The sequence below is a fragment of the Pezoporus wallicus genome, unplaced genomic scaffold, assembly GCF_028554395.1.
Source record: "Pezoporus wallicus isolate ANWC-B61680 ecotype Strahan unplaced genomic scaffold, APGP_CSIRO_Pwel_v1 contig_13721, whole genome shotgun sequence".
Classification (NCBI taxonomy): domain Eukaryota; kingdom Metazoa; phylum Chordata; class Aves; order Psittaciformes; family Psittacidae; genus Pezoporus; species Pezoporus wallicus.
In genome coordinates this window covers 176299-202921 of record NW_026640870.1, presented here as the reverse complement: position 1 = coordinate 202921, position 26623 = coordinate 176299, and the positions used below count along the sequence as shown (strand labels likewise).

The window sequence follows — 26623 nt, the reverse complement described above, 5'->3', positions numbered from 1 at the left end:
CACCTCAAGCTCTACAGCAGCACCACAGGCCAGGCTAATGACTCTTCAGAGCACTCCATCATGGTTTATCGTGCAATATATGTCTATCTATATATATATGTGATGTAAAACTAATCCAGCTCTTACTGTAACTCAACCCTTTGCCATTCCCCAGTTTCCTTAAGCTAGGGCTCTATCAGACAAACAACATGTTTTCATCCATTCCTGATATTAGAGCACAACTCTGAACTGCAGATGACTTCATCCCTATAAATGCTTCCTACCAACCCCATCCTGCCTTCAAAACCAGTGTTCAACAAGAGGATGGGGTTACAACTTCAGGGCTGAAGAGACAAAGCCCCATCTAAACGCATTCAGGTGACAGACTAAGTGACACCAAGTGACCTCAATTCCACTGTGGATGAAATTAAGTTGGGAAAATGATGATGGAGAAATCTTGCCACAGATCAACTGGAAAATGCTTTTCCTTCCCATCCACCAGAATCACACCCTTCCTGGTCTACACTTCTCAATAACTTCACCACCACAAAAAAAGTAAAGTATTTTTCCTTATTCTGAAAGGCAATATGAATGGGTTTTTGTTTTAAAGACATACTGGGTGTGGACAGCAATTCTCTTTCCTCCTATATAAAAACCAAGCGCAGATGAATACTCTGAATCCTACTTGCAAATTCCACAGTACTCAAGAGGATAGAACAATCTGCATCCACACACTTAGCATTCCGTACACTAACAGAGCTACACTGACCTACACAGCTAAAATCTGTGATTGTACCCTAGATTTGATAGTCTTTCAGCCTCCCCTACCCACCAAAAGGTTTAACTGGGTCCCTTCCACATCACCCAGTGCCTCTTCCCTGCGCTGGACACGCACAGCCCCACACAGCATCATTACACCACAACACACAACCCTGGCAATTTCTTTCAGCTTGTTTGGTTTAGGGTTTTTTTTCTGCTTGTTCCCCTCCTTCTAGTTAGGGAAAGGCCACCAAGATGCATCAGTTCATTCACAAAGATGCCCTCACTGCAGCAGCAAGCACCAGGACATCTCTTTCTGCTCACTCTGCGGATATAGGTGTTGCTCTGACAGCAGAGCTCAAGCGTTGCCATCTCTAGGAACACCAGGCTTCCACCAGGAACGCTGGCTGAAACCTGAGTGCAGTTTAGTGCCGAGGAGTCCAGACAGGCAAGTTAAAAGGTATAGTTCAGCCTTTACAATTAACAGCTGTCAATGGAACCGGTTATTAATACGGAGCGCACCTTCCATAAGGAAATATTAGTCAATAAACTTAAGGAGCCGTGTTTGTACATTAGGAGTTCTTCAAGAACTTCTCAAGAAGTTCTTACAAGAAGAAAAAGAGCCTCTCTCTTGTGATCTTCATAAAGGCCCCATGTCCGGTTTGGAGATGGGAAAACGGGAACAAATCAAGGGGAAAAGGCGACTTTAGTGTTTTTTCCTTTTTAATGTAGTCGGAAATCATGTTACGCTCAAATTCAATTCATCTAAAAATAATTAGTCACGAGAATTTGCTTCGATTTGCATTATGAATACTTCATTTAAAGTAAATAGTTTAGTGTTAATCTTCCCTTTTAAACTCTCTTTACAGAAACAAAGAGCTAAAACCATAAATAAGAGGGCATTAACCATAAAAATGACATTTGCCAATATCTTAATTTTTCCGCCAGACTTGATAAATCTATCAAAACCAGACAGTTAAATAAGAACCACATTATAAAAATTAGCAAAAAAAGGACTATTAGGTAACTCTGCAAACTCAAAATATGAAACTGTACTAAACAAAATATGTGCAAAAGTATACAAGAGTAACTGCATATAGCAAGGTTAAGCCTGAATTAGTTTTAAAGCTTGCCCCGGTGAAATTGGATTCCAAGTTGTCCCACTGTATTTCTTTTAGGTTGGGTTGGGTTTTTTACCTCTTTCAACTCACATTGTAAGTCAAATAAAGAACAAAATACACATGATAAACTTCCAAACGAAGCTGGTACTGGACAAGCACAGAGCAGGACACTCACTCAGCACGAGTGCAGCATGCCACTCACAGAGAGTTCCTCACGAGTCCTTAGAGAGTAGTGTACAAATTCAACACTGCATACGACAGCACACGTTATACTCGACAACTTGAGAAGGTTCTCGGGGGGTTCTGTCTGGATTTGCCTTGTGGGTTTTTTTGTTTTCCTTTTGAGACAAGCTTGCTTTCTCAGGCAAGCCTCTGAAACGAAAGCAGTGCCATTTTTGCGTTGCAATGTTTAATGCATAAAAACCAGCCACCTGGGCCCTCCGCAATCGTTCTCTTCTAAGAGTAAGGACTATGGGTGAACCAACAGTCTAGAACTGTGTGTAGTTATGTGCAAAACATTCACTAGCACTCTTGAATCTCAGGTCTATCGTATGGGCTTAGGAAGTGACAGATGCAGGTAAAGAGTAATTTCAGGATCCAGCACATCATCTGACATCTACAAAATAGCCAACGGAGTTGTAAAATGGCAGGTTCTCCCTAGAAAGTGTATTGAAATGATTAACAAAGTAACAAAATGGGCAGAATCTAACTTTGGTGAAAAGTCTGAACATTTCACATAATGCTCAACAAGCCAAAGTAAGGTACCATCTGTAGCAAAGACTAGATTTAGATTAACTGGTAAGTAGAGACAACTCTTCAAAGATCATAACTGTAAACTGCAAATCTACTTCCAAGTCTCTTACACACCGTTCAGTCCACACAGGCCACGTTCATTTTGCTGTAAAGACTTCAGCCTGGAAACACTATGAAAAGAAAGTTCCTTTAATTGGGTCTTTATAGGAGAAAAGGGTTAGTTGTATTTGTAGACTGGGATGCTGACGGCGGGATTCCTGTACTGTGAAGAGGTTGGGTCATTGATCCTGCAATGCTCACGTTAAGACCCTGGCCCATCCTCGTTAGAGATGCCACAGTGCCCATAGCTGGTATCGGTGCCATTCCCACAGGCACTGGGGCCATGGAAGACAGAGGTATTGGTTCCATGCTCATCGGTGGCACAGCACTGAAAGAAGGGCTGGTTCCCATCACGGGACTCGCTCTCATCTGATTTAGAGTAAGTGGCTGAGGCTGATTCACTTGGAAGGGGTTGATTGGAGTTGGTGCTGTAGCAGCGCCTAGTTTTGAGAGAAGGAGGAAGAGGGAAAGAGGTCACACCTCCGTGAACATGAGGTCTGGAGATGGGCTTTTCTGGTAAAGAATACACCTCCTGTACATCCCCACAAGCTCCCAGCCTCAAAACTCCAGGCAGAGAAACCTGAGTGGATGCCGTTCAGCAAGCTGGGGCTGCCCTGGTGCATGACCACAGCCCACTTCCTTGAATCTATAACTGCACAAAATGCCCCTTTGCTGATCAGCAGTTTCCACCTCTGACTAGTCACTGAAGAGAGAGAGAGAGGTTCCAGATCTGGTTACCTGGAACATGCCTAACCATGACATTAAATGCGCTTTATAGATGAGAACTGCAGGCTCTCCGCTCTCCATTACTGCAATGTGCTACTGCAGACCTGCGCATTCGCTTCGCGATCCCATCCAGTCAGCCCCATTTTGGAGCTGTACATGTTGCTGGCACTGAGGTTTGACAAGAATTCATAAAGTAAACAAGTTGTTTCCGAATTACAGCGGTGCTAGAAAAAGCACAGAGTAACTTTCCCAGCCTTTGAGGTTCTCTGGACTGCTGCCAACACTACAAATTCCTTCTACCGTACATGTGTAGCGTTATTTGGATGGCCCAGTGACCCCTTATAAACTTTGTGTAGTAACCGGTAATGGCAGATACACAGACTTCCTCTGGCTGAGCGCTGCCAAGGCTCTTCAGAATTACTGGGGGGGGGTTCCTACTCAAGGAGCTTAATAAACTGCTGGGTTTTTCCACTGGAAAAGTGAAGAATATAAATACTGAACTAGTGTTCTAAAGTATTTCATCATACGAGTGTTACACAGAACTTTCAGTGCCTGTGAATAGCTTTTAAAAACCACATACATCATCCCCATGTTTAGTGTTACTATTTAAATCTGCTACAGGTGAAGTAGCCCCATTTCTAACAGGGGGCAACTTACAGGAGAACTACAAAGGCTATTCTCTTCAGAGTGCTTTGATCGAAGGTTTGAGAGCTTTGAGGGTGCTGCGGCGCTGGCACAGGGTGCCCAGAGAAGCTGTGGTTGCCCCATCCCTGGCAGCGTTCAAGGCCAGGTTGGACACAGGGGCTTGGAGCAACCTGCTCTAGTGGAAGGGGTCCCTGCCCATGGCAGGGTGCTGGAACTCTATGAGCTTTAACGTCCCTTCCAACCCAAACCATTCTATGATACAACTGGCTTATCATGCTGGTTTAAAGACAGCCAAACCGGAAACCCACTAAATTATACTGCAGAGTTTGCTATCTGGAACCTCAGGCTGCAGTCAGAGATGTTACTGTGCCAGTCACAGCACAAACAGAAGAGCGATTCCTACCTCCTTGACAAGAACCCACTACCTATGACTTTCCCAAGGGATTCTCTGCTGGCACACGTTCACATCTTACCTGTTCTGACAATCAATCAGCTTTAGCTCAGCCATTTTTAATAACCCAAAGCTGCCTTCTAACACAGATCATTTTGAGAGAGCAAAGGCAAAAGTGGAAGAGAAACTGTTTGAACCAAGCTCAGCCAGTAGACAAGATGCAAGAGAAGAAACTGCTTTCAAGGTCCGGCAGTACACCTTGAAACCATCCTGCCTCACCCTCCTGCTCTCAGTCACGATCTGCTGGCTGAAGCAATCAAGAAAAACAAGCTCAAACCAGTCTATATTAAATCAAAGAGGACTGAGTTATGCAGAGTTTTCCTACAGGAAGGGAAAGTTGAAACAGAAAACTGAAGGAATGCGCAGACACAAACCTGGTGCCAAGAACGGATTCAGTGAAGTAACAGGTTGTGGTGGCTTAGACACCAGTGAATCCAGGTTCACCAAAGCAGCATTGGGGCCCAAAAAAGACTCAGGGGTTTTCCGAGCTGCGCTTTGCTTGCCTGATGTCATGTTCGAGTGCTGGGAGTCAAAGAGATCAGGACTTGTGGTACCGCTATGCTGAGATGGCAAAGTGGAACCTGATTCAGCTGAAACAACACAAAGAGAAAAACAAAACTTATTAACCTACACAGTCAAGCAAAGAAAACCCTGAAGTGTCACAGCAGAAATGTTTTAATATCTAACGTTTGTGTTAGTCAGATTTAAATGTTTCAGTACATGTTACACCCTTACAGCATGCAAGCAGGTAATGTTCTTTAGGAGAGTATGAAGAAGCTACAGTTAAGAGCTGCAGTGCTACTGAAGGTGCTACCTGATTTGCCCTGATGGATATCCTCACAGCTACGCTGCAACAGATGGGACTAAGTCTCCAAGAGATTCAAAAGCCCTTCTGCCCTTGCACTACACCACTGCTGCACCCTTCCTAGCTAGATTCCACCCAGGTTGTCTCTTCTGTGTTAAAAAAGCTTAGCCCAGCTTTAAATTAGTCGCCATCCTCTCAGGCAGAACCATCCTGAAAGTACATTTCAATGTTAAGGTCTGGCAGTTTTTATTTGAGTGACTAATAAGCAAATAACAAATAAAGCATTCATAGAAGTGTATTTTCTCATCTTCCTACCGTTGTTATACACTGGAATGTACATGTTTGAGAAATGCAGTCAACACTGTGCGGTTTGACTCTGAGCCATACTCCAAACATGTTTGTCTTCTGAATTTACAGCATCCAACAAGTTTCTGGGTCAATGCAGCAAAAGGTTACAGAGTGAATTCTCTGGCTTACAACACAAAAGGCCCATTCCCCGTAAGTTCATGCACAGGCCAAAATGTTAACAACAGGCTTTTACTGCTGCATTATCACCAGCTTTAATCTCTTCTTTTGTGAAAGTATATTTCGTTTGAAGTAAGATTTAAGAGTAGAGACATCTGTTGCTGAGATTATGACCCAAACTGTCCACATGCTGAGAATTTGATTCATACCTGGCTTTTTGGAAGTTCGAAGTGTGTCAAATTCAGAAAAATCATCTTTAACTGTACCATTCAAATTACTGAAGAGGTCAAAAGATGTACTTCCTGTTCAAAACAAGACAGCCCTGTCATTAACACATCTGCAGTTGTATCACACATCTGAGCCTACTGAAAGCAATTTGTAGCCCGTTTGTGTACCAAGAAGCCACTCTGTCAGGTTCCAGGGCAGCAGTTCAGATCAGCTGGAGTGCTCCTACTCTCACTCAGGACCAGGGAGAAGGATAATGTGAGAACACTGTCCTTTCCTGCAGTATTAGCCAACTAATTCAGAGCAGTGTGCCTTGAAATCTTAATGTAAGGCACACTCAGTTTGCTGGGGTTTTACTGAGCGTCTGCACTAGAGACATATAGGCAGGTAAATATCACTGCAGAAGAGAACAGCAATGAATTTACAGCCTAAACTATAAAGTGTGTTAATCAGCCCTCAAGTAGAACACACTTCTGAATATAGCTCCAAAGACAAATGTAGCATCACTACAACTTAAGTGATGATTTGATATATGCTGCTGAAGTTAAAGGGACGAGGAATGCAATAGCAAAGGTTATCTGTGCCACGTAGAGATGGAAAAGCCCTGTTAGCTAAAGCACCAGAACTTGCCCGTAGTTTGCAACCAGTGAAAACATTACATTTTCCAAAGGTGGACACATCCTTACCTCAGAATGGAGGAAGAAAACCCACACCTAAATCATCAGCAATCACACTCCTGAAAAGCTTTACAGTTTGCTTTGGTTTTTAAATTATTATTAGCTGAAACGTTTTTCTGATTTACTTTTAACCTTCAACATATTTCAAGCACAAAAAGGTACAGATTCAGTACCATACAGAACACAGACAGGAAACCCCAAGAGCACAAGTGAAGACTGTAATAACCATACTTGTTATCAGGAACAGAGACCCATCATAGTTAAAGAACCATTCTCATACTGATCCAGTTATTGCCCTTTGCCCAGTGAAAAGCTGATTAGACAACTTCTGCAGTCCTCAGATTTCCTTTGTCTGTTATGGACTGAGATGAATGACCAGCAGAAAATGCATTCAGGATGCATTCAGCCGCAGTGCCAACATGAAAATACCAGGTATTAGGGCTCATCAAGGTTGCATTAGTTACGGAGCATGAGCAGACAATTACATCAGACCTTCTGCATCTTGCTACACAAGGGCACAGAGATAGCTTTCACACCCTCAGTCTGAAGTAACAAACCTTCATTTGCACCTCTAAAAGTCTCCTCAGAATGTGGAGATGCTCAACCTGTCAATCTACATCTGCAGAGCCATCCATCTCAGAGCCATTTATCATAATGAAAGGTAAAATTACAGTATCATTCATTTCCAGAAATTAAGTCCTTGTCTCATTAAAGATAAAACCCATTTCAAAACCCAAGGGCAGCAGCAGTCAAGTGCTCAGCATGCGTCCACAGACACCAAGAAAAGAGCGTAAAAGGGACAGAGCAGGAAGCAGCAACACAAATTCAGAGCTCTAAGTCATAATTATTACAATTGAAGTTCTTTATGCAGCCAGCTATTACAACTGCCATTTATTTTACAGACCAGTTCTGCAAACCGTTCAGCACATCACTTCTTTTAACCATCCAATGCAAGAAAATAACTTGGATTTCACCTCCATCACTCAAATACGGATATGGGATGAGACTGTTTCTCACCAGAAGTGGAGAGAGGTTTGTTTGCAGGTGCTGGTCCCCAAGGATCCACTGAAGATTTTGCTGCAGTAGAAGATGGCTGAGCAGGAGCCCAAGGGTCAACATTTTTGGACAGAGTCTGAGCTGTGGATGCCGCTGGTGCTGCCCAAGGGTCAACAGAAGCAGCTGGTTTGGCACCTGTAGAAGAAGCAGCAGGAACACAAGTCAGTCCCATTTCACTTTGGAAAGCTTCCTTTGGAGATTAATTTATTTTATAAACCATTCCTGCCAAGTAATACTAGACACCACTAAGTGTCTAGTATTAATAAGTTCAGCATCACGAATACTGATAAGTCTCAGCATCTGTCACACATACTGAACAACAAGCACAAGTAAACTCTGTGCAAGGCAGATGAATAAAACAAATCTTCCATTTGAAACTGAACACGTAACAAAACATAAATAAATAATCTGCACTCCCAACAAGAAAATAAACTTGCTTTTGTTACACTGTCACCACAACAGAAATACCTGACTGAAGGTGAAGGAAATGAAAGGGTATGTTTATGACCTCATGGGAAAGGTTTCTAAAAGGTATGAACTGTACAATATTAAGACTTGGACAAAGAAATCTGTAAGATTCAAAGGGAATGGTTCTCAAACTCTTTTAACCACACTGTTATTTCCCAAAATATAACGAGCTTCCCTGAACTAGCTGTGCTTGTTTGTTCCTCTTTGTAAGCACTCCTCCTGCCACAGATCTAAGCTGGCCACTGATAACCCTGCCTGTATTTCTTTTAAACCTAGTGCCTACATGTTGAGGTTTCCCATTTTTACTGGGAGATGCTGACAGCTCTTCTCTCCTACAAATTCACATTACCAAACTGCTTCAGGTCGTGCTCAAGGTTAGGGCTTCCTTGTGCAAAGTGGCAAATTAAAGTAGTAAAAGGGGAAGGAAAGAGAACAAAACTTGTCTCTCTGTACACAATTTCCTGCCAGTTTTATCTTCTTCCTCCCACTATTAACTTACCCCATTTCAGCTTAGGTGACCTCTTCTTCCTTCTACCATTACATGAAACTAATTTGGCTTATCCAGGACTGCTGAAGCAAACCACATTTTAGGTGGGCCAGGTCTATGTTGGAAGGTATCATTCTTGCTTTGTTCCTACATCATCCATAGCTGCTGCCCCTCCTCAGCCATCAGAGTGGAGGAGTGGGAAGCCAGTACTGACAATGCACAACGCTACAGTGATCAATTCCCTTCAAGTCAAATGGTACGTGCAAACCCATTTCCTCTTCCCAGTGAAACCTCTCCCAGTCATGGTTTAATTACTAAATGAGAGCTGTATAACCCAAGAGCGGGCCAGAATTACCCCTGCAGTACACAGCTATTATCTTTAACCACCATGAGGGTTTCCAGTTCCAACTGAATATTGGTTTATCTTTTGAAACTACATACAAACACCCCCTTGGCATCACAAGAGTCTTGAAAACCAGTTCAATGCTACATACAGTGGCACAACTCCAATCCGACACTTTGGAATTGTTTCATCAATATGCCACTTTGGTCTTTGTTTCACCAACAGGCAGCATTGTCTTGCTATGGCTTTGGATCAGGAAATACTGCAGTTCTCCAAGCAAGCCCAACTATTCCCACATCTGTACTTACACTTCCTTTAGCTGCCCTTAGTGCTGAGTTATGAGCAACGCCACACAAGAAATGCCAATGGCAGCACTTTGCATAAACGGAAGCTTTCAGGAATGTCTTTTCTTTCATAAAGAGAGTGCACAGAATTAAAGCACTTGGGAAGACACCTTCCCGTAGCTTCCATTAGCACTGAACTGCCAAAGCACAGGCAGGATTTGAGAAACACAGTTAAATGACTCACTCTTTTATTAGCAAATCCATAAATCTTACACCTTCAAGACTATTCCTTGGGAGCCAACACACCAGCAAGCCGCAACAACGGCTTGTTTTATGGCATTAATAAAGTTGGGAGCCACCAGGAGGAAATGCTACAGGAAGGAAAATCTTGTCAGAGGATGACAGATTGCACACAGCATTTGAAGAAGGTGGATTTTGGTTTTTAACCACAGAAAACACACTGAACAGCCTCAGGGCCCTAAACTTGGACTGTCTCTGATTTCACGCTCGTGATTTATCACCACGATAAACAGAATAGAATAGAAACAGGCTACATTTAAAACAAAGAAGTGCAGTTGTTCCAGCAGCCATGCAGATGCCTCTAATGCCACCACGAGGAGGGGAAGAAAAAGTAATGCACTTTATTATTAAGTTTCAAATTTTTCATCAGGAATCTGGAGGGTGGTGTGTTGAATGCTAATGCCCTCTGAAGCACTTCATAGCAGAGGTTGTAGAATCACCAGCCTGAAGCAAAAGTGACAGAACTAAGCTGTTAGTCTTCATGAAAAGCTTCCGGAGCCGACATAAAACCAGTTCCAATTCCACAGATGTAGTAAGTTAAATACATCCTATGAGAAGCCATCAACTTATGTATGCAAAGGAGTAACTCCTTGATCAGACTTTGGCTAACCCAGAAACCAGCACACTACAAAGGCAGCAAAACATGCACGCAAAAGCAGACACACAAAAATAGCGGGCTTAACGGCTCTTTGAGGTTGGAAGCACTGGATCTTCCGCTTCAGAAACAGATTCCATGAACTTAGTATCAAAAAGCTTATAAACCAGTGAGTATTTAAAGTGGTAAGCTCTTTTTTTGTTTCTTTAGTATAAAAATCTCAATTTAAACTATTTAAGCTATTTGGTTCTGATGGCACACACATCACATTTCACTATGAGCAATTAAAGACACAGTAATGCAGATCTATGGCTTTGCCAACCATCGCACCCAGCCTAAGTACTCCACTAAATACTGCCAAGAGCCTAACCCCATGACACTGGACACAACTAGAAAAGCATGAGTATCCCTCCAGTTGTTTCTGCTCTACAAAGAGTACAGAAGCTTCACTGGTCCTCTTCTTTGTTAAGATTCTAAATGCATATGCAAAACCCGGCTGCTTCAAAGGAGTGCAACTTCCATTTGTTTCTGCTTGGAGATGAGTTAGGGAAACATTAGTTCCAGAGTATGGGAAACAATCAAAACGAACTAACACACTGCTCTTATAAAGCATGGCATTGTACATTGAGAAACTTCACAAAGCTCAACATGAAAAAGCAAGAAACTCCACTAAGCATTCCTTCTGGCACTTTATTCTTACCAAATGATTGCCATGGGTCAGAGGCAGTAGCTGCAACTGTGGATCCTCCCCAGGGATCAGTTTGGTTTGCAACAGCAGGAGGTCCCCAAGGCTCTGTTTTCTGTGGGGCCGGTGCCGACGAGGGCAGGGCATCCATTAGGTCCAACAAAGTGGTATGCTGAGGGCAGGAATAATCTGAACTTTAATCAAGAGCATTAGCAACCCCAAGTACAAACCCATGAGAGTGAAGAAGCAATTCTTTAGTTTTTCCTTTTACACACCTGCATTGACTAATAGTTTGAAATTTAACCCGCATGGAAGAAGCTTTAAGCTATACAACAAAGCCATTTCCCAAAAGCATAAAAGAGCTCAGTATTAAGCTATTTTTGTGTTACTGTATTTCAGCTTTTGGCAGCATAACCGGGAATTTCTTAGTCGAAGGCACTACCTCCTTCTTTTTGGGAATTTTAATTGTGTCTCTGCGACTCTCCTCCAGAGCCATCTGTAATCTCAGATCATCTCCGCGTCTGAGGCGCTCCTCCTGCAAAGGAAATCAACACTGTTGATATAGACCATTAGCCTAGACTGTGCTGTTTGCTCCCTCCAAGTGCCTGGCCCCCCTGGCAGGACTCTGCCAGGGAAGGCCTGGGCAGTATTCCCTGCCACCCTTGGAGCGTAGGCACGCACAGTGGGATCACTGGGAAGATTTGCTCTAACTTGGACATAACACAAATGGGGGAGTGGAATTTGTGATTCCTGCCTCAAACAGAGGTCAGGAGCACGCTGACCCTGTAACACCAGCATAGCAGTGTGATCACAACCATTTGGCTGACTAAAGTTCACCCTCGTACTGTTTTACACCTAATGGGAAAGCTATAACTTGAATGTTCTTAGTATTATTGAATCATAGGTTAGGGTTGGAATGCTAGGAACACCACAGAACTTAAAGTAAATACCCCATCTCTAAAGCACTGTGATGTTTCTAAGCATTCAAATCACCACTGAAGGACATAGGGATTTACACTTCAATCTTCCTGGCTTTTGTCAGCTTCCCTCCACACCTAAAGCAACAGTTACAAAGAACACTGAACAAATTCAACCAGCTGTTTTGTAGGTTTTAAACATCTGTCAATTACCATGTTTGGGGCACATTCAACCACTTTAAATATCTTGGTTTGCATCACAGCTCTCAGAAGTTGACTAATTCCCCGCTTGGTATTTCCCTTGCGATTACATTAAGCTGTGTCAACTGATCGGGTTCTGATTTTTATTCTCTTTATTGCTCCATAATGACAAAGTTTACTGGGTGATAGTTTCCAAGCACAGAGGTACTAATGCTTAACACACAGCAGTAAGCTGAAGTTGTCACAGGAAGACTAAAATATCACAGACACTCAGCATAGCCAGCTTGAATCTCCACTCATAGCTGAGATTCAACAACTTTATCCACAATTCCAGCATTTACTCCAAACTTCAGAATGAACCTCCTAAGAATTAACACAGTAACATAACCCATATTATGTTACTGATACCTATATATCCTGATAGGTGAGGAGCTAAGTTACTTTAAATCAGGTTCTTTACGTACTTTAGTACTTTTTGTCACCTTTCTGTTCCGACCTTAGCGAATGAACAGATTGTTCAAAATCTCATTCTAATCAGAATTCACTGACATTCCTTATGCTGGCCCCATTAATGAAGGTTTTCAGGACTAGTCATGTTTTCAGTTCTTCCTAACTGAAAACATCTTCAGTAATGTGATGATTAACATCCTCCCACTCAAAATCTTCTTGCAAAGTGACAGTCATCTTCCACTAGTCTCAACAGCTCGGAGGCAGAAGTTATTTTAAAAAGAGATTTCAAAAGAACACAAAAGAGTAACATCTTCCAAAATGGCTTTTTTTTTTCCTCTCCCCCTATTCCACCTGGAGCAAAGCCAAGCTGCCATTGAGAAAAATAGCACTGTAGCACAACTAGAAAAGCACGGACACTTTGGAAACCTACACAGGCACTGACCTGCTCCGCCACTTCCCGGCTCATGGCCAGCGCCAGCTGCAGTTGGAGCTCCTCTTCTCCACTTGTCTGAGGCCGGGCCTGCTCGAGCTCTGAGGAAACTCGAGGGGATGTAGCTGTTGGGAGACAAAAGCCAGCACATTTAACACACCAGATACCACAAAGATACAACAGGTTGGATTATTTCTCGGAGCAGAGCATCCTATTCCCACAGAGCCTTCTCAAAGGTCCCCAGCACCATGAGCTCCCTCAACCACCAGAGATAAAGCTCCAAGGGTGAGATTAACAAACCAGAACAATTAATCTGGGAAAACTTTCCAAGATGGTTCAATGTTCCTGGAAAACAAAGGCTTTCTGTGCTAGTGGGGCTGCAACATCAAGAAGTATCACCAATGAATGCTGGATACCCTGTCTCAGCGTTATCAGAGCTTCAAGAGACAACACACTGACTTAAAAACTACAGGATTCATCATTCAAGAAAACATTTGTTGGTGTTCCATCTTCCAACATCAGTAGGGATTTGCTGGGAGTTGGCCAACAGCAGGGTAAAACTGGATACCACCCACTTTTCTGTATAATAATACAGTCTTAATGGGATAGATAAAGAACTATTCTTAACTGCTAAGCAGGCTCCCAGGCAAACAAGCCTGCTATTCAGCCTCCAAACTCACAAGAATACTATTTCTCTGATAAGAAAAGAAAGTTTGGTGGATAGGTAGGGGGGTGGTTTAGGTTTTGGTTGGTTTTTCTTTGGATGAAGACCTCTATGAGCTCAGAACGAGCTGGTAATCCACCCCGCTCCTCAAATAACAGCCAAGCCTGACAGCTAAAATACACCATTTCTCAATACACAAATCTCTTCCTGATGTTATCACCACAGGAGCAGGCAGGAATTCCCATCCCAATGGGACAAAAACTACTAAGTTTGTCATTACACAGTTATTAAACATTTTTTGATGCTCTCTCAGGTAATTCTCTAGCATCCCAATCACTCACACAGAAATCTTCTCGTACTTCAGCATGTTTGTATTTAATGGTTGGAATAATTCATAAGTTTGACAAAATGTATACTGGCTTTTAAGCAAAAGGAACCATACATTCAAACCAGGATGTCAAGCTCAAAGAAATCAAGTTCTTTGTTAATAGGTCAGTTATTGAGCATGTAAAAACTTCCAAAACCCGTTTTTCAGACACTACTTTAACTTCCAGTCTTGCCTCCCACAAGGTTTTAGGCCAAAATGACACTACCAAGTGCCATCTTCCCTCTTATCCAGCAGACCAGAAGGAAGGTGACTCTCCATAAACAAGGACTGACCTTTCCTCGCCACCATACACTCCACGTGCCATCCCATCCCACTCCATTTCTAAAGGGACAAATTCATTTATCACCCAGGACAATTCTTCCACAGCGTGATCCTGGAAGCTCCAACCAGACAAGCTCCTTATTTCACCTAAAGACATTACTCATACCTCTATTCTAGTACTTTTGCAAACTTTCTTATATAAAGTATCTAAATTTAGCCTGCTTAATGAGTACTTTTGCTCCAGTGATCACAGACAGGCTCCCTAATATATTATATGGACTATTAAAGACTTAAAGTAGGAATAAACAGGGCATCAGATAACAGGATGTTCGACAGCATGGAAAATATAACCTTCAAATGTTTGTAAAATCTGAATATGCTTAAATATGAGAATAAAGAGAATTAAAAAGAAAACATAAGGTAGCCCATGACAGAAACACTGATTTCCTTCTCTGATTTGTCAGTCAAAAAGAAAAGTGTGTGCACAGCAAAGCATTTTCTGATGCTGAATAGGATGTTACTGTTAAGCAGAGAGCAGTGTAAGAACTGAAACACGTAAAGAACCAGCTAAAGAAGAGATTTCATCATGCTTCCCACCACCAAGGAAGCTTACTAACAGTTTCTCAAGAACTGGCTTAAAGACCAACCTTTACAAAGATTACCTAATAAAGAAATGCAGAAGGACCTAAGAGAGAAATAAAACTCATTTCTTTGATACCCACCTTCTGCTGACTGCAGGCATCAACTGCAAGTGACAGAGATGGAGAGAACTTACTTTAGTACTAACGCACGCAGTAACTCCCAGCCACTCACCCCATATGGCTGTTACTAACATGAGCACTGCTGCATCAAAGCATTAGTCAGATTTCATTTGACATACCAAAAATGAAGTCCAAGACAGACGATTTCAAAACAGAAATGGTGTGGAAACGCTTCCCTTCTGAGCATAGAGAATATTTTATGTGCTTATCTTTGCAAAAAGAAGATTGAGCAGTTTAAGGTTGCTAAATAACACTATGGAGGGAGAACAGCTATTTAGGATAAGGGGGCAAGAACTTAATGGCATAAATTGACTGTGAATAAATTGGAGATGCTAATACAAACAAGCTGCTTTTCAGCAGAAGCTACAGAAGAAGAGTCATAACTGGTTTAAACCCCAAGCTGGATAAGCACACAAATGGGACACCACCAGAGTCACCCGATAACAGATGGCAACTGGACTGTGATCAGGCAGGTGCCTTCTGCTCTCCTCTTTCTTCAGCTGCATTTGTGGGAAGAATGCGATTTCCCACCCCTTTTGAATAGGACTTCTTCCATCTCTGTTGACATAACTACATTCAGTAGCAACTAAGAAGCAGATGACTTCAAAATTAGGTGAAATAGGTTAATTCTGATGATTTTCCTCCCGTTTCCACACAAAGGACTACTTAAAGTGCTCACCAGTTTTAGTTTTTAATGGCACATGGCATTTTTGCTCTAAAACCCTATGAGAAGAGGGGACTGCATCCTACTCCAAGCCTCTACTTGCCCTCCCACAGTGGGTCCTTGCCTCCAGCCGGGCACGGGAAGGACAGGCTTGCTTTGGCAGAGAGCTTACATTACCTCACAGCTCCCAACAGAGACCAGCATTCAGGATCTGAACACAGATAATAAGGGGTCTCACAGATATAGCTTGTTTCTTTTCACTTCTAGGCTTTTCAGCAATTCATTCTCCTTGGCTTTATTAACTCTCGAAGGCACTTCAGAGCTTGAAATTCTTCCTTGGGCCTCACATTAAAAAACACTGACAGAATAATCAGAGGTGGGTTAATCAGGGCTGAAGGACCTCCCCTGTGGAGCCAGGCTGAGAGAGCTGGGCTGGGTCAGCCTGGAGAACGCTCCTTAAGGGGAGACCTTAGAGCAGCTCCAGTGCCTAAAGGGGCCTAGAAGAAACCCAGAGAGGGGCTTTGGATATGGGCCTGTAGGGACAGGACAAAGGGAATGGCTTTAACCTGCCAGAGGGGAGACTGAGATGAGCTCTTAGGCAGAAGCTCTTCCCTGTGAAGGTGCTGAGGCGCTGGCACAGGGTGCCCAAGAAGCTGTGGCTGCCCCATCCCTGGCAGTGTTCAAGGCCAGGTTGGACACAGGGGCTTGGAGCAAGCTGCTCTAGTGCAAGGTGTCCCTGCCTGTGGCAGGGAGTTGGAGCTGGATGAGCTTTAAGATCCCTTCCAACACAAACCATTCCATGATTAAAATGTTGCTGGTTTACATCTAAAGTTCTGCAGTGGTTATAAAACTATCTACATTAAAGAGCTGCCAACATATTTTCTGCAAAAGGATTAAGGCAAATTCAAAACACTCTTCTTGAGAGTAACCTGGTTTATGCAGCAACTTCCCTCCTGAATTCCTACAGTATTATAACTGTCTTTCTACGCTGGCCTCATCCTGCATTAACGTTTTAATTGCAAGGATCTAGCATAAAGGTTATTGCCTTAGTAACAGTATCGCCACAGCACAAAGAATCTCTTATCCCCCAGCACATGACAGTTAACTCAGATGTTTATGTAAGATGGGCCTCAATAGATCAATTCTGACCTGCTAAGCCCCGCTTTGTTGCTGCTCGGAGAATTTGGAGATCCTGGTCCCCTCAAGGCTGCTCAGAAGCAACTGTGTGGGGATCTGCTTGAGCAGGGATCCACAGCACTGGGCTGCCTGCTCAAGACACTGGCTTGCAGTGCAAGGAAATGATTTCCAACCTCAGTTAATCACTAAAGCAGGATTCTGCTCCACCATCTGTCTCTAGTACAGGCTATGATGTCTTTCAGACATATCTACTGGTAATTTACTGTATTTTTGGCTATATTAAAAGCCCCCTATAGACATCTATAGGTTTGGTTAAGTTAGTGACTTGAAGTGTGTATATACAGTTCACAGCCACAAAGCAGAGCTGTTGCCTACCTTAAATGATCATGACCAATCCCAGCATAAAAATCAGATTGGGTAGTTTAGAATCATGTGATGGTTTGGGTTGGAAGGGACCTTAAGGCTCATCCAGTTCCACTCCTCCTGCCATGGGCAGGGCCACTTCCACTAGACCAGGTTGCTCCAAGCCCCATCCGACCTGGACACTTATGATTTTCATTCACAAGTGTGTGTTTGGTGTTTTGGGGTTGTTGGATTTTTGTGTCACTCCAGACCAGGTGATGGCACAGAGTGACACGCAAAATAAGCTCCATCATTTGCATTTCTTTGGAACAGCAGTCAGTTCTTAGTCACATTTCTTCACATAGAAAAGCTGCTTCCTCACTCAATGGGTACGCCTACAGAGGTAGACAAAACCAAAGCTGATCTGAAAAATTAGAGTAATACTAAGGGAAGAACTTAGAAACTGACAGTGATTCACTTGGGAACCAAGTGGAGAACCCATTTATTTGTCCTCAACTGAAAGAACATTCAAATAAAGATGGGATACTTTCAAAAAGCCAATCTAACCTCTCAGATTCTGAAAGGGCACCTGCAAGCTGCTTAATCTAGAGGGAATTGTGTACTGCACATTTCCACTGGGAATCAAAGAGACCTTTCGAACACAAGAAGAGAACTAACAGCACCCCTTAATGTGACGAAGTGGAGTGTACCAGCTTCACTGCATGATTTCTAATTGCACTGAAGCAGACAGACCATTTCTGAAACTCATTTAAGGCTGAACAAATCCTTCAGCTTTGGCTCAAGAGCACTTTTTGTCTCAGGTGATCCGCACGCTCTTCTTCACAGTCAGATAATTCACTGCAGCTCCAGAAGCCTGGTTACGCTGATGGCAGCTCCCACCTTTACTTAGAGCACCAGAAAAAAACAAGCGTGAGGAGAGTATTAAATCAGGTTGTCAAGTGACATCTGATGGGTAACACAGAAGTCTACCACATTCCTTTAACACCTCTAACTACAGAAATCATCCACGCGGCACATCCAGATTCATGGCTGATGATATGCCATATATTCCCTGACTAAAACGGGAGGCCCGAGATGCATTCCAACCTGCAAAGATAACAGAACACACACAAAAAAAAACCCTAACCAAAGCTTTAAAAAGAGCATTCTGAATTTCCTACAGAGTCAAACCCAAGTCATTCCTCTGCATTATTCTGTACCCCAAGCAAAGGGGAGACAAAGCTGAAACAAATGACTGAACACAAACCTGCTGATGTTTCACAAAGCTGTTTTTAAACGAGTCAACTTAATGGGAATAATCATTGGAAATATTAAAACCTGTTCTTTCTACTGAAGAAAACTGCTCCCAAAATCTTCACAGGTAAGGTGAACAGACTTGGTATTCCCCAAGATCCATAAAAGCCCTTTTCACTCCATCTTGCACTAATCTTTTATCACCCAGGCTGTATGTATAATGGATCTGATCTCCCAGCCAAGCAGCCTACCTCTGGACAAAGTGCTCTTCTCAAACCAGGTCACACTGTGCACGTTGTTCCTACCCTGCTGCAGTTGTGTAAATGGATTCGGGACGTTAAAACACACCCCCATCTTGCTCTGCCAACGTTTCTAAGTGCAGCCCAAACCCAAGGCAGCAGATGGCCAAAGGAAAGGAAAGGAAAGGACAAGTGTACGACCCAAAATAACACAGGGAGGTCCTGGTTTAGGCATAAGAGGATCGGTCCTCTTCAAAAAGCAGGGCTTCAGTTAAACTTGGTTTTAAAACATGAAGGTAGTACAGGGAGAGGACCAGCATTTCCCAGGGATCCTTCAAAGCCAAAGCACACTATCTCTGGGGGGGCAGGGATGCCAAGGAATTGGCTTTGTCAGTCACTTCCCTCCAAGCAGAGCATGTTTTCCATCATTTTCCTGACTCTTACAACAACCCAGCCATGGGGAGCTGCAGCAGAATGCACTGCTGCTTCCTCAGCAACCCCAACTGGGACAACTCAGAGCGTTCCAACAGGATGAAGGACTTCATTAAGACTAGTAAACTCCAGATGCACTCCCCGGCTTGAAACAGCATCACAGTTCAGACTCAAGAGGTCTATATTAAGAACACCCTACTTTTCCCTATGCAGCCATAAATCCAGAATCCTATTTAAGTGGTCAGCTGTAGATGAAACAAGGCTAAGGACAAGAGGTTTCCAAAACTGGGTGACTAGCATAAAGACAATATTTAGATATAAAACCAGATTGAGGGTAGAGAACTACTGCGCCCAGAAGATCTCGGATATTGACCTGGTACCCCCTGCTCTCCCCAGCAGATTTATTTCAGCATCACACAAGAACATTCCTTTAAGGTGAAATAAAACCTGCTATCAGATTTCATGCAATTCCATATAATTTACACATCTTCCAAAAGAAATACAAACTTCTATGTATTTTGTCATGGCATATTTAATAGCTCCTAATGTAAATATATATATTGCTGTTGGCTTAAAGCAGGAAGACAGCCAACCGTCCCCAGTATGTTGACAAGACGGAGGTTGGGAGGAGCTTTATTTTGGTTCAGCTTTACAATCTCTCTCTTGGCTTCAATTCACAGATTATGAGACCAGATAGCAAAGCCATAGCGATACTTTTACAAATGTTTGCATTGATAGTGAGTAATTAAGCACTCCCTAGAGTTACACAAGCTTTACAGCATGCAGCTCTTCAGGGCCAATAAAGCCATCAAGGCAAAGCTTTGGGGGAAAGGGTTTTATTAAAACCTCTCAGACTTCACCATTTCACTTTCCATGGATTCTAAAGGATTGTTAGAGATGAGATGAAAATATCAGAGAGGAGACACGGAGAAATGTCCTTATTTACCAGTGCGTCCCGCCTGCAGAGTGCGGGATGATGGTGCATTAGTCAAGAGATCCTTTTCCATCTTGAATTCTGGACAGGCTATCCATACTGCTTTTATTTTCTCATAAAGGATAAATCTGGGACACAAAGACCAGCAACTCTACAAGAAAAACCTTTCTGGCTCAACATCAAATACAAAACCTCATTCCTATGTGCACTGTTGGACACTAGCTTAAGGAGCTAGAGAAGAGCAGTAGTTTGATGCTTACAGCCAATGCTATACAGTGAGCTAAAGCAACACCCTGAAGAAATGGAATAAAAATGGGTCCACTGATGTATCTAATATTGCACTTTGAGTAACTGACAGAGGAGGAAGAGATCCCTCACACACACATGTTATCCTCTGGAACTTTCTTGTTCCCCTAGTGATCTGTCCTGGAGAAACCATTAAGCTCTTCCAGCGAGCTCAAGCTGCTTTTCTTCAGCAGGAAAGTATCAAAAAAGAGGAGATTTTATAGCCAAACACAACCTTTTCAAGTAAGGGGAATGCATTCCCAAAACCTGCAATCCCCACCCATTGCATCCAGCAAGGACCAGAAGTAAAACACGCTAATACCAAACCACTGAGAGATGAAACATTTCATTTCGCTCTGGTGGTGAACAGGCTGCTGTTAAACTTTCCCAAACTTCATTTCCATTTGAATGTTCCTAAGACATGCTCAACATTTAGCAAAGAGGGTGGATGTACATTTTTAATAGGCAAATCTCATGCTATAGGTTGCAAATCTAAATGCCTCTGATCTCCTCTTCAAAGGCTCAGAGGAATGAAAGAGAATTCTGCCAGAATACACAGTACAGCAACCGCATCTTAGTACTGTTATAAGGAGAGGATTTCCCAGGAGCTCAGCATAACTTAATGCCTTTTACATATTATACCCAATCCATATTTTCAGAACAAAAGAAGGCTCTCATTCTAGAATAAAACAAAACAGGATGGATACCATCTTTTTCACTTCAAGTAATGAAAAGCATCTTTTCCATTAAATTTAGAAGGCACACGAATAACAAGAATTTATGTAAGAGATTAAAGGTCTGGATTTTGATGAAAGTTCTTTCCATGTTTCCTCAGATGAAGGACAAAGTTTCCCATTATCAGAAGCACTTAGCACAGCTGTTTTGTAAGGTGCTGGGTTGCTTTGCTAAACTCAATTAAACCATAGAAGAATCATTAGAACGTCAAAAGATACAGATCATAAAAACTAACAACCATCTGCATTTTTGCTGATAGAGAATTCAGTCCAGGGGAGTCTACAACAGGGGAAGAACCCAAAGGGAAAAACAACCCTGAGATTTCTAAAGCTTCTTAGGTACATGCTTATGGGGGAGGAGAAAGATAGATTAAGAAATCATTACCTCAAAAGCAATCCTGCAAAGAGAGATACACATCAAAGTCATCCGCAGGCAAATGAGAGTATCCAGTAAATCAACACCCTGTGCTGACAGAATAACCATACTTGCTTCTTGACATCTTGTCCCCCATCACAATCCTTACAGCATCCAAGGAACACCAACTCAGGAACACACCCTGCATTGCTTAATCCCTGCTGTGAGGAACAGTTTGAAGCCCCTGGTAGGGTTTAACATGACAAACAATAGTTACATGCACTAATTACATTTAAGACCTGGTGAAGAAATAATCCTGTGGAACAAACCGAAGGTGTGCTCAGCAAACCTTAGTGACTATTATTGCGATCCATCAGTATAAGTTAAAAGTAACATTATTGCAAGCTATCTCCTAAATTAGGAACTTTTGTTGCAGTCTATAGAGCTACAGACCTCAAAAGCCAAAAATGTTATTGCTGTCATCACAATATACATGTTCTCCTTTAAAAATCCACACTGAATCAATGCTCATGTGTGGTTATTACAGAAAAACTATGATGTTTGTTAATCCACTGCTCACTAAAATGAACATTCTCATACCTGGAAACTTTGATGCACTTTTTTGGAACCCTGTATCCTACAAGTATCTCCTTTTGAAACAACTTTTCCTGCTCTTCTCCACAGCTTTACATGGACAGAGATCTTCTTCATCTCTAGCTTCATTTGTCCTGCTACATCCTACCGCCTTCCACAGAAAGCCACGCTGGGAGTCCTGACCCCATCCAGGGATTTATAATTTGAGCAGCTCTTTGGGACACAGGACATGACAAACTGCAGATTCCTCCAGCTGGTGCTCAATCGATTCCCCACACTGGCTCAGTTACAGTCCTCCACACACTATAAGCATTCATTTAAAGACAAGATTTTTCCTTCAGAATTAGACCACAACCACTGACATTCCAGCCAAAGCAGCTTTCATCAGATCATTACTTATATTAAGAAGGATTTAGTGCCAAATCAGGCCTCTTCCTAACATGACAGGGAGTTCCCTCAAGCAGTGTTACAAAGAATCCATTCTTCCCACATCACTGTATTAAGTTTTTAAGAATGAAACGCAGTGTTTAGTACCGACACTTGCTCAGCAATTGCTGATAGTCTAAATATTTAAACATAAGACACCTTCAAAGCATTACTACTCTAAGAACTGCTGGGCAAGCAATAAAGGAAACCAAACACCGATACTCTTCCCAAAGTAAAATAGCAGCATCAGAAAGAAAGTAGCAAAATGATGCAGGAAATACTCTGTAGTTCTCATTTCTTGAATTATACCTAAAGAACTCAACAGAACAAGTTTTCAAGTACTTTTAAAACCAGAAACAACCAAACCAAAATCAATTCACAATCTCCCTACTGAGACTGGGGGTTTATCACGTCAAACACTGGAACGTGTTCACAAAAGCAGCTTGACAATGCTACCTTGGGGAACTGACAGTAAACAACTGCTTTTTAAACTGATGCACATCAATACACACATCCTCTCCAAAACAAATATTTAACCAGTCATTTGAAGAGACATTACTGCCACTGAGCAGACCTACAGAGACTCAGCCAGTGCAAAAAAGCTCCTTGCAGTCAGCATACTAATCCTCCTACTAGGCACCATTTACTCTCATGTCTGAAAGCAAATCAGAACTACAGAATCAACTGGGTTGGAAAAGACCTTTAAGATCATCAAGTCAAACCTTCACCCCAGCACCACCAAGGCTATCACTAAACCATGTCACTGAGGGCCTTATCCACACAGTTTGTGAACACTTCCAGGGATGGTGGCTCCACCACTGCCCTGGGCAGCCTGTTCCAATGCCTGTGCACCCTTTGGGAATGAAATTGTTCCTAATATACAACCCAAACCTCCCCTTGTGCAGCTTGAGGCTGTTTCCTCTTGTCCTATTCCTTGTTCCTTCAGAGAACCAGCCACCACCAGGGAGTCATAGAGAGTACAAAATCTCTCAAAAGAAAAGAAAGAAAACCCTCTTTTGTCTGTGTATTTGTACTTACAGCCATGGTAAGATGCTGGGGATCCTCCAGACTTCCCATACTCTTGCTCTGAGTAGCTGGTAGATAGGTTTGGCTGACTGGAGCCACGGCCAAAGGTGATCTGATTGCTACCCACTCCAGTGGCCACCTGAGCCATGCGTTCTTTGGTCTTCAGGGCTTGGGCCCTCTCTGTCTTGAGTCGCTCATCATCCTTCAGAAGAGAGACCAGCTGCTTGGATTTCTCCCTCACATTGATGCCCTGGTCTTTACCATCTCGATCAATATACTGAAAATCTTTCAACGTCTGGATAGCAAAAATATTCTCTTTACACTGCTGCGCCACTCGCTCCGAACCAGTTTTGATCAGGTAATCTAAGAGAGTCAGGGCCTTGTACACGTGTCGCCAGTTCTTGCCATGGTCATTCAGTCGTTTCCAGATCATGCTCATAATCTCAGAAAAGGCCACCACATTGTAAGTCAGATCTGCTATTTCAGTCATGAGCGAACTGGAAGGACCCCACGGGTCATTGGAAGTCGCTTCCCTAACTTTTATTTCGGCCTCTGAATAATTGTTCACGATGTTCTTCATCTGCCGCCTAATAGACGAAGTCGTCATCTTTATTTCCCTTTTTAAGAAGACAGATCCCAGAACACAAGCAAGGAAAGGGCTATATCTGCTCTTGTATCAAAGCTTCTGCACTGAAAAGGCTCCGGATCAGTGGCTTATTTGTAACAGGTTCCACTACAATCATTTCCTCTCTTCAAGAGAATGACAAGAGAAAACGAGAATCATGACCTGCATAAGGAAAGAACACAAAGCACGTTAGTTGGGTCGTTAATTGTTCCTACATGGAAAGCAACCTACAGAACTCTAGGAAAATAACTCAGAAGTATAACTGATGAATTTCCTCCTTGAATTTCTTCTAGACATTTGATTTTGGAAACTATTCTTCTTCTCACAAGTAATACTAAACACTTTAGATTACAAACCTGAACAAAACCAAAGCAAGAAGGTGTCCAGGCTTATGCAAATAGCAAATTCTACAAGGAAAACAGAAACCAAGTCCAAGAAATCACTTAGTGATTCAGTTTCCAGCATGGTAAAACCCACCTAGGATTTTTAATTACAGAAATTACCATGCTGGCTTGTAGAGAGGCGAAACTACGTTAGAAATTCCATGCTTAGCAGCTATTAGCTTCCCTCTAGTTGACAACTGCAGTCTGCCACCACTGCTGCACGAATCTGAGCACTGAGAGAAATAAGCAAACTGCCCCAAAATTAACCAAGCTATACCTGAAACCTCATGTTAGCTTAAAGCACACTCAGTATCAGCGCAGAGATCTTGAAGAAGACTCTGCATTCAGTTGAGACACAGTGAAAGGAGCACCAGAACAACACCCTCCAACTGAAGGTGACCTTTAAATGCTAAGCAGATTAGAGGAGAACTTATTTTTCCAAATGCATTTACTTTGTACGTTTGACAACGCTCAGGACATCCACAGCTTCTGCTCTGCGTGTCTTCCACACAGCACAGAAGAAGTTTTAATTATATGAAAATGGAATTGTTAAGCCAAAATGACTGGCAAGATCCCCCAAGGGCAAGCTGTGGAGCTGGAAAGCTGTTTCAGTTAGCTATTTAAGGTCACCGTTTCAAGTAAACAGAGGCCTATTAAGCTTCAGAATACATTACTGGAGTAAACTGGCAGATTTTGCTATTACATTAACACAGAATAGTCTTTGATATTCACCAGTTGCATGAACCCTAAGCACTGATCCTGTAAGGGAACTTGCCATGTTTAATAGAGATTGCACAGTCAAGATGTCCTCCAACAATGTTTCTCCAAACACTGAAGAAGCAACAGTATCACTTACAAAAGGCACTGGAGAGAAGCAATGCACAGATTTCCAGTCTAACATTGTTATCATTCTTCAAATTGCTCTGGTGCCATTTAGAATGAAAGCAGAATTAAGCGTCAGCGTGGACAACATGCAGCTCTGTGATGACTTTCTTACCATAAAGGCATATACCAACACTGATGTACTGATGATACGTATCCCAAATCAGAAGAATACACCCCCCCATAAGGGCTGAGCCTGTCACCTGAGCAGAGAAGCACTAAAGAACATGAAATCAAACCCTCCTACATCAGTCTGATAAAATGTCCACCAAGCCCAACATCCTCAGACACAAATCCTCATGCAAAGACTCTAAGAACATATATATTCCATTGCCTGATGGATGTCTTGGGCATCTCAGATGCAACCTGTGGCAGAGACTCTATAGCCAGCAATAGGCACACTGTGGTTCTTCCAACCCCTTCTTGGAAGCCACTTGTGTTTCCCATTTCACCCTCAGCAAGCACACAACAGCAGTGTAGGGTCCACGCTGCACAAGTAATTCAGCTTATTTTAACCTTGGACGTTTACTTCCTGAGCTGCAGACAGAAGGGATGCTTTTTAAGCAAGAACAAATCGCCTTCAGCTTCTTTACATCACTCATTATTTTATGGAAATTGGCCAACTCCATCTGAAGTGAGGGTCTTCCAAAATTCAACCCCTCTATGTAGAAGCTGCTCCGTATCTCAAATCATCTCTGATGTCTTTCCATGCACATACTACACTTCTATTTCTTGAGATATACATGGCTCCAAACACTCTACACTTCAGAGTTGGCAGTAACAAGTTCATATCACAACACAGTCATTGACTGCTTAAGACTCCCTGTTCTTTATCAAATACTTTCTAAAGTCTACTTGTCTTTTGGTAGTTGTGCCTCTACTCCTACACATGAAACCAGGGTCATTTCCTCTCCCTATGCAAATGTTTTAAGGCCATTTCAACTACCATTTTACCACTTCGCAGATCCTCCATCCTTCAATTCAAAATTCATTTCAAATTTGACTAATTTGGTTCAATTTGGCCACCTTATTATTCAGAAATCATCTGGAAAAGGGCGTATTTGCACAAGTACTCATCTTTGGCAGGACACTTCACTTGGAATAACCTTTCTCTGTGAGAAACAAGCATTTACTCCTAACCTCCTAACCCTGTTTCCTGTCTTTTAACCCACTGTAAATCTCTGAAAACCATTCTTGTCTTACGAGTTTTGTTTCTTTAGAGGCCAGGAATGAGAGGCCTCTAAGACCAAAATATACAAGCGAATGCCTCACCTGTGTGCACCTCCCCAACCAAAGAATAGAGAAGTCTGGTTTAT

General features: G+C 42.5%; 2 protein-coding genes across 3 annotated transcripts in view; one reads left to right on the top strand and one right to left on the bottom strand.

The window, feature by feature from the left end:
• The window catches only part of SHMT1 (serine hydroxymethyltransferase 1), a 152284-nt gene that overhangs the window by 16506 nt on the left and 109155 nt on the right, over window positions 1-26623 (top strand). The window lies entirely within an intron of this gene.
• Window positions 1444-26623, bottom strand: part of EPN2 (epsin 2) — a 42770-nt gene continuing 17590 nt past the window's right edge. The window contains exons 2-9 of one of the 2 annotated variants that reach the window (XM_057420887.1): window positions 23430-24204; window positions 12934-13046; window positions 11366-11458; window positions 10939-11095; window positions 7723-7896; window positions 6013-6105; window positions 4908-5123; window positions 1444-3151 (exon numbers count right to left, since the gene is read on the bottom strand). In XM_057420887.1, coding sequence (XP_057276870.1) covers window positions 2814-3151; window positions 4908-5123; window positions 6013-6105; window positions 7723-7896; window positions 10939-11095; window positions 11366-11458; window positions 12934-13046; window positions 23430-24024 — 1779 coding nt within the window. In that variant the 5' untranslated portion in view covers window positions 24025-24204 and the 3' untranslated portion in view covers window positions 1444-2813. The remainder of the gene's footprint in view (window positions 3152-4907; window positions 5124-6012; window positions 6106-7722; window positions 7897-10938; window positions 11096-11365; window positions 11459-12933; window positions 13047-23429; window positions 24205-26623) is intronic. The other variant, XM_057420888.1, reaches the window with a different exon arrangement.